The 11,311-nt window shown below is 47.2% G+C and overlaps 1 protein-coding gene across 1 annotated transcript; it reads left to right on the top strand.

The window, feature by feature from the left end:
• Positions 1 to 3,871: 3,871 nt before the first annotated feature.
• LOC117878336 (uncharacterized protein F54H12.2-like) lies at positions 3,872 to 5,179 on the top strand. Its single transcript, XM_034772532.1, has one exon. The coding sequence runs from the start codon at positions 3,872 to 3,874 to the stop codon at positions 5,177 to 5,179; it is 1,308 nt and encodes a 435-aa protein (XP_034628423.1).
• Positions 5,180 to 11,311: the final 6,132 nt, after the last annotated feature.

Genomic DNA, 11,311 nt, shown 5'->3' on the forward strand with positions numbered 1-11,311 from the left:
GAAGGAGATTCCACCATCTCCCTAGGTAACCCATTCCAGTGCTTTACCACCCTCCTAGTGAAAAAGTTTTTTCAAATATCCAACCTAAACCTCCCACACTACAACTTGAGACCATTAATCCTTGTTCTGTCATCTGGTACCACTGAGAACAGTCGAGATCCATCCTCTTTGGAACCCTCTTTCAGGTAGTTGAAAGCAGCTATCAAATCCCCCCTCATTCTTTTCTTCTGCAGATTAAACAATCCCAGTTCCTTCAGCCGCTCCTCATAAATCGTGCTCCTGCCCCCTAGTCATTTTTGTTGCCCTCCACTGGACTCTTTCCAATTTTTCCATTTCCTTCTTGTAGTGTGGGGCCCAAACTGGACACAGTACTCCAGATGAAGCCTCACCAATGCCGAATAGAGGGGAACGATCACATCCCTCAATCTGCTGGCAACGCCCCAATTTATACAGCTTAAAATGCCATTAGCCTTCTTGGCAACCAGGACACCCTGTTGACTCATATCCAGCTTCTCATCTACTATAACCCTAGGTCCTTTTCTGCAAAACTGCTGCCTATCCATTCGGTCCCTAGTCGGTAGCAGTGCATGGGATTCTTCCATCCTAAGTGCAGGACTCTGTGCTTGTCCTTGTTGAACTTCATCGGATTTCTTTTGGCCCAATCCTCTAATTTCTCTAGGTCCCTCTGTATCCTATCCCTACCCTCCAGCATATCTACCACTCCTCCCAGTTTAATGTCATCTGCAAACTAGCTAAGGTGCAGTCCACGCCATCCCCCAGATCATTAATGAAGATATTGAATTAAACTGGCTCAAGGACCGACCCTTGGGGCATTCTGCTTGATACTGGCTGCCAACTAGACATGGGGCCATTGCTCACTACCCGTTGAATCTGACAATCTAGCCAGCTTTCTATCTTATAGTCCATTCATCCAGCCCATACTTCTTTAACTTGCTGGCAAGAATACTGTGGGAGACCATATCAGAAGCTTTGCTAAAGTCAAGGAATAACACGTCCACTGCTTTCCGCTCATCCACAGAGCCAGTTATCTCATCATAGAAGGCAATTAGGTTAGTCAGGCATGACTTGCCCTTGGTGAATCCATGCTGACTGTTCTTGATCACTTTCCTCTCCTCTAAGGGCATTAGAATTGATTCTTTGAGGACCTGCTCCATGATTTTTCCAGGGACCGAGGTGAGGCTGACTGGTCTGTAGTTCCCCGGATCCTCCTCCTTCCCTTTTTTAAAGATGGGCACTACATTAGCCTTTTTCCAGTCATCCGGGTCCTCCCCCCGATTGCCACGAGTTTCTAATCCAAACATGGTAAATTTTTCCACAACATGGCCAATGGCTCTGCAATCACATCCGCTAACTCCTTTAGCACCCTCGGATGCAGCGCATCTGGCCCCATGGACTTGTGCTCATCTAGTTTTTCTAAATAGCCCTGAACCATTTCTTTCTCCACAGAGGGCTGGTCATCTCCTTCCCATGCTGTGCTGCCCAGTGCAGCAGTCTGGGAGCTGACCTTGTTCGTGAAGACAGAGGCAAAAAAAAGCATTGAGTACATTAGCTTTTTCCACATCCTCTGTCATTAGGTTGCCTCCCTCATTCAGTAAGGGACCCATACTTTCCTTGACTTTCTTCTTGTTGCTAACATACCTGAAGAAACCTTCTTGGTACTCTTAACATCTCTTGCCAGCTGCAACTCCAAGTATGATTTGGCCTACCTGATTTCACTCCTGCATGCCTGAGCAATATTTTTATACTCCTCCCTGGTCATTTGTTCAATCTTCCACTTCTTGTAAGCTTCTTTGTGTGTTTAAGATCAGCAAGGATTTCACTGTTAAGCCACGCTGGTCGCCTGCCATATTTACTATTCTTTCTACACATCGGGATGGTTTGTTCCTGCAACCTCAATAAGGATTCTTTAAAATACAGCCAGCTCTCTTGGACTCCTTTCCCTCTCATGTTATTCTCCCAGGGGATCCTGCCCATCAGTTCCCTAAGGGAGTCAACATCTGCTTTTATGAAGTCCAGGGTCTGTATTTTCCTGCTCTCCTTTCTTCTTTGTGTCAGGAACTTGAACTCGACCATCTCATGGTCATTGCCTCCCAGTTTCCGATCCACTTTTCCGTCCTCTCCTAATTCTTCCCTGTTTGTGAGAAGCAGGTCAAGAAGAGCTCTGCCCCTAGTTGGTTCCTCCAGCACTTGCACCAGGAAATTGACCCCTACACTGTCCAAAAACTTCCTGGATTGTCTGTCCACCACAGTATTGCTCTCCCAGCAGATATCGGGGTGATTGAAGTCCCCCATGAGAACCAGGGCCTGTGATCTAGTAACTTCTGTTAGTTGCTGGAGGAAAGCCTCATCCACCTCATCCCCCTGGTCTGGTGGTCTATAACAGACTCTCATCATGACATCACCCTTGTTGCTCACACTTCTCTCAGGTTTTTCTGCAGTTTCATACCGGAGCTCTGAGCAGTCATACTGCTGCCTCTTACATACAATGCAACTCCTCCACCTTTTCTGCCCTGCCTGTCCTTCCTGAACAGTTTATATCCATCCATGACAGTACTCCAGTCACGTGAGTCATCCCACCAAGTCTCTGTTATTCCAATCGCATCATAGTTCCCTGACTGTTCCAGGACTTCCAGTTCTCCCTGCTTGTTTCCCAGGCTTCTTTCATTTGTGTATAGGCACTTAGGATAATTCATCAATTGTCCCTCTTTCTCAGTATGAGACAGGAGTCCTCCCCTCATGCTCTCCTGCTTGTGCTTCCTCCCTTGATCCCATTTCTCCACTTACCTCAGGACTTTGGTCTCCTTCCCCCGGTGAACTTAGTTTAAAGCCCTCCTCACTAGGTTAGCCAGCCTGCTTGCAAAGATGCTCTTCCCTCTCTTCATTAGGTGGAGCTCGTCTCTGCCTAGCACTCCTCCTTCTTGGAACACTGTCCCATGGTCGAAGAATCCAAAGCCTTCTCTCCGACACCACCTGCATAGTCATTCGTTGACTTCCACGATTCAATGGTCTCTAACCAGGCCTTTTTCTTGCACAGGGAGGATGGACGAGAACACCACTTGCGCCTCAAACTCCTTTATCCTTCTTCCCAGAGCCACGTAGTCTGCAGTGATCCGCTCAAGGTCATTCTTGGCAGTATCATTGGTGCCCACGTGGAGAAGCAGGAAGGGGTAGCGATCCGAGGGCTTGATGAGTCTCGGCAGTCTCTCCATCACATTGTGTATCCTAGCTCCTGGCAAGCAGCAGACCTCTCAGTTTTCCCGGTCGGGGCAGCAGATAGATGACTCAGTTCCCCTGAGGAGGGAGTCCCCGACCACCACCACCCTGCTCCTCCTCCTCTTGGGAGTGGTGATCGTGGAACCCCCATCCCTAGGACAGTGCATCTCATACCTTCCAGTCGGTGGAGTCTCCTTCTGCTCCCTTCCCTCAGATGGGTCATCTAGTCCACTCTCCACATTAGTACCTGTAGAGAGAACATGGAAATGATTGCTCACCTGTATCTCCATTGCTGGTACATGGACGCTCCTCTTTCTCCTTCTGGATGTCACATGCTGCCAAACTTCTTCACCATCCTCCTGTCCCTGCTGCGCTTGCTCTGAATCTTCAGAACATTGTGGCCGTAGAAGCATCTCCTGACGTCTGTCCAGGAAATCTTCATTACATCAGGGCTGATGTAAATTAAAAGGAGGAAGAGAAAGAAAAACATGTCATACCCGCGATGCACAGGTCCCCCGAAACCCTTTAAAAGAAGGGCTTTGACACGCAGAGCCGGCCATAAGCAAAAGTCCAAGAGGATGCCTGGGTGAAAGAGGAGATGTGCTCTGCCTGGTAAAAGAGACATATTTTAATCAACATGGCTTTTGTTCACTGCGGGTCTGAAGAGTGCACCAAATCCGAACTAGACTTGTTTCAAATAGCCCCTACGCAGACCAGCATTGAGAAAAGCATCTACATCGAGGTGCCGCCTCTATCGGCCATTATGGAGTCTGCCCCCATTGACTTTTTTATAGCAGGGAATGGCATAGATTATAAGGATTTAAACAACACACTGCTGTACCTGTGTTGCAAGATTGTAAAAGGAGGCGGAACTGAACTTGCTGTGGACGCCGAAGTGGGCCTGGTGAATTACCCTGTGGCCTCTATTTTCAGTCAGTTGGATGTCACCCTGGGAGACCGCCTCATAAGCCAAAGCAACAACTGTTACCCTTACAGGGCCTTTATAAAATTGGTGCTCAATTACAGCGACGACATCCTCGCCACACAATTTTCCGCCGGCCTGTTTTACAAAGACACTGCTGGACAACATGAAGAAACAGAGTTGGATGGAGGGAATCTAGGGTTTGTAAGGCATGCAGAGCTGACGGTAGAGAGCAGAACGGTAGAGCTGCTGGGCCATTTACACAGCGACCTGTTTTTTCAAGGAAAACTTTTGTTAAATGGAGTGGATGTGAAAATTAAACTGACACGCAGTAAAGACGCTTTCTGTTTAATGGGCAGGGCGGCTGAAGGCTTTAAACTGCGCATTGTATCAGCGTCCTTTTTTGTGAAGAAAGTACGGGTGGCCCCGGGAGTCCATCTGGGGCACGCGGAGGCCCTGCTTACCGCTAATGCTAAATACCCCATGGACCGTGTGGGAATGAAAGTGTTTAGCATCCCCGCAGGCAGCAGGGTCAGTAACCAGGAGAACCTGTTCTTGGGACAGTTACCCAAAATGCTTGTCCTAGGGTTTGTGGATAACGATGCCTTTAGCGGAAGTTACACTAGAAATCCCTTTCATTTTAAACATTACGTTATTAATTTTGTGGCCTTGTATGTGGATGGTGAACAGATACCGACCAAGCCTCTGCAACTGGACTTCGAGGCAGGACGCTGCATGAGAGAATACATGAATTTGGTACAGACAGCTAGTAAACACATGAAAGATCGTTCTCTGTTAATCGACTGTGAGGAGTTTGCACAGGGTTACACCTTGTTTGCCTTTGACCTGTCTCCCAACCAGGAATGCTCTGATCACTATTCCCTGATTAAAACTGGGAACCTGAGAGCAGAAATACGTTTTGGGAAGGCTTTAACGGTTACCGTCAATATGATTGTGTATGGGGTTTTTGACAATGTCATAGAAATAAATCAGAGGAGAAACGTTCTGTTTGACTACATGTGAACATGGACACCGTGCAGCTCTCACGTGTCTTATCAATGGACCCTTACACGAAAAAGAATTTCTTAGATGTGTTCCCTTGTGATTGGCTCCCAGGAGGCAAGCTGTCTCAGAGACCCCTTGACTTGGTGGTGAACACGCAGCCACACAACCAACCGGGTGAACACAGGCTCACCTTCTATCTGGCGGAGTGTAACCATGGAGAGTTTTTTGACTCCTATGGGCACCCCCCCCCCCGAACAGTGTGTTGTTTCCTAAAAGAATTATGAAATTTTTAAACAAAAATGCCACAGACATGGTGTTTCACAATAGACAATTACAAGACCCTCACTCCGTTGCCTGCGGCTATCACTGCACGTTTTTCTTACATTATCTTTTGACTGGATTTTAAAATTGTATTCTAACAACTTAGTGCAAAATGACCGGATGGTGATGAATTTTATAAAAAATAAATTTAAATTCTTGGGCATGCCTAGCCTTGCTCAAACCATGTTTCAACAAGCCCAGACATGTGTATCTTGCTATGATTTTCATAGCCATGTTACCCAATAAAGCATCCCAAGTGAGGGGGTTTAAAGTCAATTGATGTTTGGTGAGTTTTTTAAAAAAACAAAACAAAACAAAAACAAAAACAAAAACCACCAATGACCAATTGAGAAAAAGTACACAGATTTTTTTTTTTAAATTATAGAAATGTTTTATTTAAAGCAAAACATTACCAGTTTTAAAAAAAAATTAGAATGTGAAAAACATTACACACTGAGCCATTTGGCTCTTTTAGCCAATTTTCGTTTTTTAGATGGCAAAAAAGGAGTCATGGTTTCTCGATCCACCCCAGTGTCAGCAGTCGAGGCCTTGAGGCATTCCAAAAGATCTCTGTTGGCCACATTGCCCATGACGGAAGATGGTACGTTCAGTTCCGCCATGGCATTCATAAACACATCCCATCCTTTAGGTACATGTCTGCGAGGAACAGAGTGAGTCTGGGTGACGGCCCTAAGTCGAGCATGTTAGAACCATTAACCACAGAGCCTTTGTACACAAAAGACCCTTTATCTTTCCATGAAGAGAGATTTTTATCCTGGCCCAGCTTATTTAGCAATACTATTGCATTTTTCTTATAACGCTTATTCACGTTATCCAACACCTCCTGAGCAACAGAGTCTGAGTTCTTTGGTGTTTCTGGGGGTGTGCCGGCATACTTTGTTCCTGTTCCAGTAGAAACAGACTTATTTTCCCTTTATCCGCATCGCTCTGCTTCACGTACATTAGGTACTGTAGGGGGCCAGGGTGGCTGCCCTCCAAACCTGAGGGTAAAGGGCCTTTCCCTCAGCCTGAGTGGGCAGGGCCAGCCCACGCTTGCTCCACCCCCCGGAAGGGGAGGGGTGGAACAGGAAGTATAAAGGGCGGGGCCCTTAGCTCAGTTAGGGCAGCACCAGGGAGGGAGGCAGACACAGACCATGGGCTGCTCCCTTCAGAGCCTGCTGCCACACCAGGGGAGGCCCTGGACCCATGGAAACCTCACCTGGAGGACGGACTGGGGCTGCCAGGACTGCCCGCTGCCGAGTACCCAGAGGAACTGGAGGAGTCGGAGGGGGAGCGGGAGCTGCCAGCAGCCGAGTACCCAGAGGAGCTGGAGGAGCCTGAGCCTGAGGGGGAGCCGGAGCTGCCAGCAGCGGACTACCCCGACGCACTCACGGGACCAGAGGGATTCGGGCGAGCAATCGGGTAGGAAGTAGCCCAGGGACAGAGCTGCACAGTGGTGAGTCTATGTAGCGGGACGACCCCACTGACCCAGTGGTGGGACCCTCATTCTGCCACTGTCAGGGCCCTGGGCTGGAGCGCAGTGGTGTAGGGTGGGCCTGCGCTCCCCTACCTGGCAGAGCCACGCCGGGACCTTAGCCGGCGCTCCCCTGCCTGAGGGGCGCGCTACTGACCTTAGCCGGCGCCCCCCTGCCTGAGGGGCGCGCTACTGACCTTAGCCGGCGCCCCCCTGCCTGAGGGGCGCGCTACTGACCTTAGCCGGCGCCCCCCTGCCTGAGGGGCGCGCTACTGACCTTTGCCGGCGCCCCCCTGCCTGAGGGGCACGCTACTGACTCTGGCTGGCGGCCGCCCCGCCGCTAATTCCCCGCTGACGGAGGCGTGACCCAGGCCGGCCAGTGACCTCATAGCTCCCCACCGCCCCCTAGCGGGTAGGTGGGCCAACGCCGATCACAGTACCTTTGAAGCACGGTGCTGCAAAGTTTAACCTTTTCGTATTTAGCCAAGTCAGTTCTTTGAAGAACAGACTTCATTTCAGCATCCAGTAAGCGAGTTGCGGTTGTTCTGATATTTTCCTATGCTGGAGGGGGAGCCCTTAATTGCTCCAACTGGTGGCTGGGCACCAGAAACATTTTTTCTGCATACTCCATTATTGATTAGTTAAAAGCCCCGTTATCAGAGGGATAACAAAACTTAACAGTGGTCCGATAAACACCCCAGACTGCTACACCAGATGCTTTTTTCTTTTAAGTGAAACCCTTTTATTACACAAAGTTTTTATAAGTGTGCATTTCTTTTTCAGCACACGCACTTGATTCTGTGTTAAAGGTACGTTTCCTTTTAAGGTATTGAGCACTATTTCTGAGATGGCCGCTACTAGATCGTCAGAGGCCAAACACAGTATAGCCCTCCTTTGCTGCAGGACGATTTGCTAAGTAATTTTAAAAGGCCCAGGTTTCTCTTCACGCAGCTAGACATGTTTTCGGTCAGCAGCCCCGGGTATAAAAAGGGGCCTGCCGATAAGTCATCTCTTTTTATACCCGGCTGTTGTTCTTTTCAAAGTATAAACCACCGGCCAGTCTGGAGGGAAAAGACCAGTTCTTAGTCTATAAGCTTCTGGGGTGGAAGCATTTAAATCCACCACCAGGTAGCCATAAGGTCTTTTGGTAGCATCCTCAAAAGCTTCTAGAAAGAATTGAGCTTTGCCGGGGTACATTTGCCAAGCGAGCATAGCAATTTGTAATTTATCCCTGGGGTTTTTGAACAGAACCATGTACTTTGTGTTTAGGTTAATCGTGCGACTCTTTTTTCCCTGACCAAATACGTTTTGAACTATATACATAATGCTCAGGTTTCTGTGATGCACGTACTTGGTAAAGGCTTTCTCCTCTTTCACAAGCAGAGTTCATCAGATCATCATATTTGCTTTATTAGTAGGAAACAAACTGTCATCGTCAAAAGCATCAGGCAGCCCCTCCACAAAATTGATAAAGGGATATTTACAAAGCAATTCTTTATACAGAGATTGCCAACAACTGTAACATCACACAATATTCTCAGGCATAACAGACAGTGTGTGTTTGGCATTATCGAACAGGTTTTTTATAAAGTAATTTTTCCCGCAGTTGCTAGGCCCCGCGAGAATTGCAGAAAAGGGATGTTTCCACCTTGTATCCATTTTTTCAAAAGCTGTAGGGCAGGGTTTTAAAACCTTCTCCTAGGACCCTCTTGTTGTAAACCACTTTTTGTGTCTTTTTAAGGGTTTTTGTCTCTATTTGCCACTGGTTTTTGTTTCTTACGATAGAGGGCTGCTGCACCTCTATCTTTTTTGAGGTGTTTTCTTGCAGACCCGTGCAATAGTCCAGGACTAGATCTTTCAAACTGTTGAAGTTGATCTTTTCACAGTTTGCTACGTTTAGGGTAATACCTTTGACTTTCATACAGGCCTTTCCACCCAACAGCTTATACCCATAGGTTTTCGGGCCTGCCGACACAAACTCGGTGATGTGTTGATCTGGCGGGCTCTCGCTCGTGAGGTCCCCTAAATATCCCCAGAGGGGGATTCCAGTCACCCTCCCTTTTCACAAATATCACTGAGTCAGTGTCGTGGTACAGGCACCGCTCAAGCAAACTGTTTAGGAGGCTGTATAAGCAGTGGTGAAACAGGCTATGAAAACATTGGTATTGCCAGAGACAGAGTACCGTTCTTTTGCGTGCTTCCATGACACGCACGCTGTTTCATCATTGATAAACTCGCAGGATGAAACCTCATAATTGGGGGAGAACAGGTACTGCAATAGTTCGTCAGGGTCTCTCGCGATGCTGGTGTTGGGTAGGTTGGATCTTTGGCCAAATTACCCCACAGAGAATTTAAAAACAAACAGTTTAGCAATTTGGCGTTTAGTAGGGTTTGATCTGATCTCGTGTTGGTGTAAATGCACACCTTCTTTCTGGTAGAAGTTGCTAACGTACTTATTTTGTTTTTCCTCGTCTGTGCACCAACTGGGGTACCCTGAAGCCTCTTGTTTCTGGCGGAGGTGTAATTTTATGTACTCTGAAAAGAGTTTCAGATTTTTAATTAAAATGCCAGATTTCATAGATCTTAGCCACCGCATACCCCTTCACTATGGCCGCGTTCAATTCCACTGTGCACCAAGTCCCCAGGATGGCCCGCTCCTCGTCAGTATGGGTGCATGTCTCCTGCTGCTCGGTTTCTCCACAGGTTCGGCATAGCGGGAATGTAAGCTTGCCACCCACTCTGACAGGTAACAATGGGAAAAAGGCCTCGCGGGGGGTACACTTTAACTTTTGCAATTCCAAAATAATTTGCAAGGGGTCCAAATTTGTCAGACTATATCGGGGTGTCCGAAAGGGTATTCTTTGGTTTTGTTTACGAAAGGGTACAGGCTGGTAAAATCATAATAGTGGATTTCTTCCCCGGGGTTAGGCTTGTAATATAGGCGGATAGCATTTGTCTTCCCCCCAAAAAGAGCATTCCTAGGCACGAGAGGCTGGGGTAACTGGGCTCGGTTTAAAAAGTCTGCAAGCTCCCTGTCTGTTTCTTTCATCACCTCCCACTCGTGCTCCGAAAGAGTCCTCACTACAAAACTAAGTAGTTTCAGATAGTCGGTCTTGAGCTGCGTCTTGTAATAAAGAAACCCAAAAGATGTCCCCGTCCTAGGATTTTGTGCTTTTTCACAACAACAGGTGACACAGCCGTGGAAAAAAACACCCATTAAACTCAAAGGCTATGTGTACCCCATCAACATTGGCATAACGGTCTAAAAAGTAGGGGCCTACCTGTAGTTCCCCACCCTGTAAAGTGTGCCGTATTTGTATATTTTCTTTGTGAGAGCTATACAACAGCTACTGAATAGATGGGGTCGAATATCTCTTTCTGCCTGTGATAGTTGTCTGGAGGGAGAAGAGCTACCATGTTAGGCTCCAAAAACATAAACCTGTACATAGCCATGCAGACAGATGCCAGTGTTATGTACCAGAATGGATCTATACACAGTTTTATCTCGGTGAATTTACCAGGTTCTTTCTCTACTACATCTCCCTTCTCCGTCAGTTTCATAATCTCTTTTCTGTATAGGATACAGGCCTGTCTCAAAATTTTGACATCCTGCTGACAGTAATATGCGAGCTCTTTCTGCAAGTCAAATGCCTCAGAGCTGTGGTCCCGATACCAGTCGAGAAACTCTGCTTTTTCTCTGGGCATCATGCTTTCTGCACCATAGTCCTCCATACCGGGCATAGGCCCAGCGTAATTTTGATTTTCTAACGTGTTAAAAAAGTATGGAGAATACCCTTTGCACCCTTCAAGCCCCATCCCCTGCGGTAGCTTGCTAAGCTTAATGGACAAGAAGTTTAAAGAGCCTATAAAACGAATGCCCAGGGCCTTAACTTCCATGCACATTAATTTACTACCCTGAGTGATCAGTTCTAGGCCCATCTTTTCCTTGAGTAACTGTCTAACAATGAAGTACGCATAATAACCTTTAGAATTGTGTGCTAGGAATGTGTAGTCCTGAAACTCTTTGCCAATAAAGGTCTTAAACACAGAAAGACACTCATCGCCCTTAAATTCCCAGGATTTTTCTGGCTTTAGGGACATAGCAAAAATGTAACTGGGAGTGTGCAACCCGGTCTCCTGCGTGCATTCGAAATCATAAAAAAATATATAAATAAATAAATAATAATATACTTTTCTGAAGATTTGGGCTTTCTAAGGCTGTCCATAAAACAGAGGTGACCGTCTACATCACCAACGATCAAACCCTGACACTGCTTACACCACCTCCCTTTACACCTATGCCGCTTATCCACATAAGACTGACAATTATCACACAAAGTTTTAGACAGGCATTC

Source organism: Trachemys scripta, chromosome 1 (genome assembly GCF_013100865.1).
Source record: "Trachemys scripta elegans isolate TJP31775 chromosome 1, CAS_Tse_1.0, whole genome shotgun sequence".
Lineage (NCBI taxonomy): Eukaryota > Metazoa > Chordata > Testudines > Emydidae > Trachemys > Trachemys scripta.

What these genes read in the sequence shown, in the direction of transcription:
- LOC117878336 (XM_034772532.1), top strand. Translation starts at nt 3,872, where the DNA reads ATGGCTTTTGTTCACTGCGGGTCTGAAGAGTGCACCAAATCCGAACTA.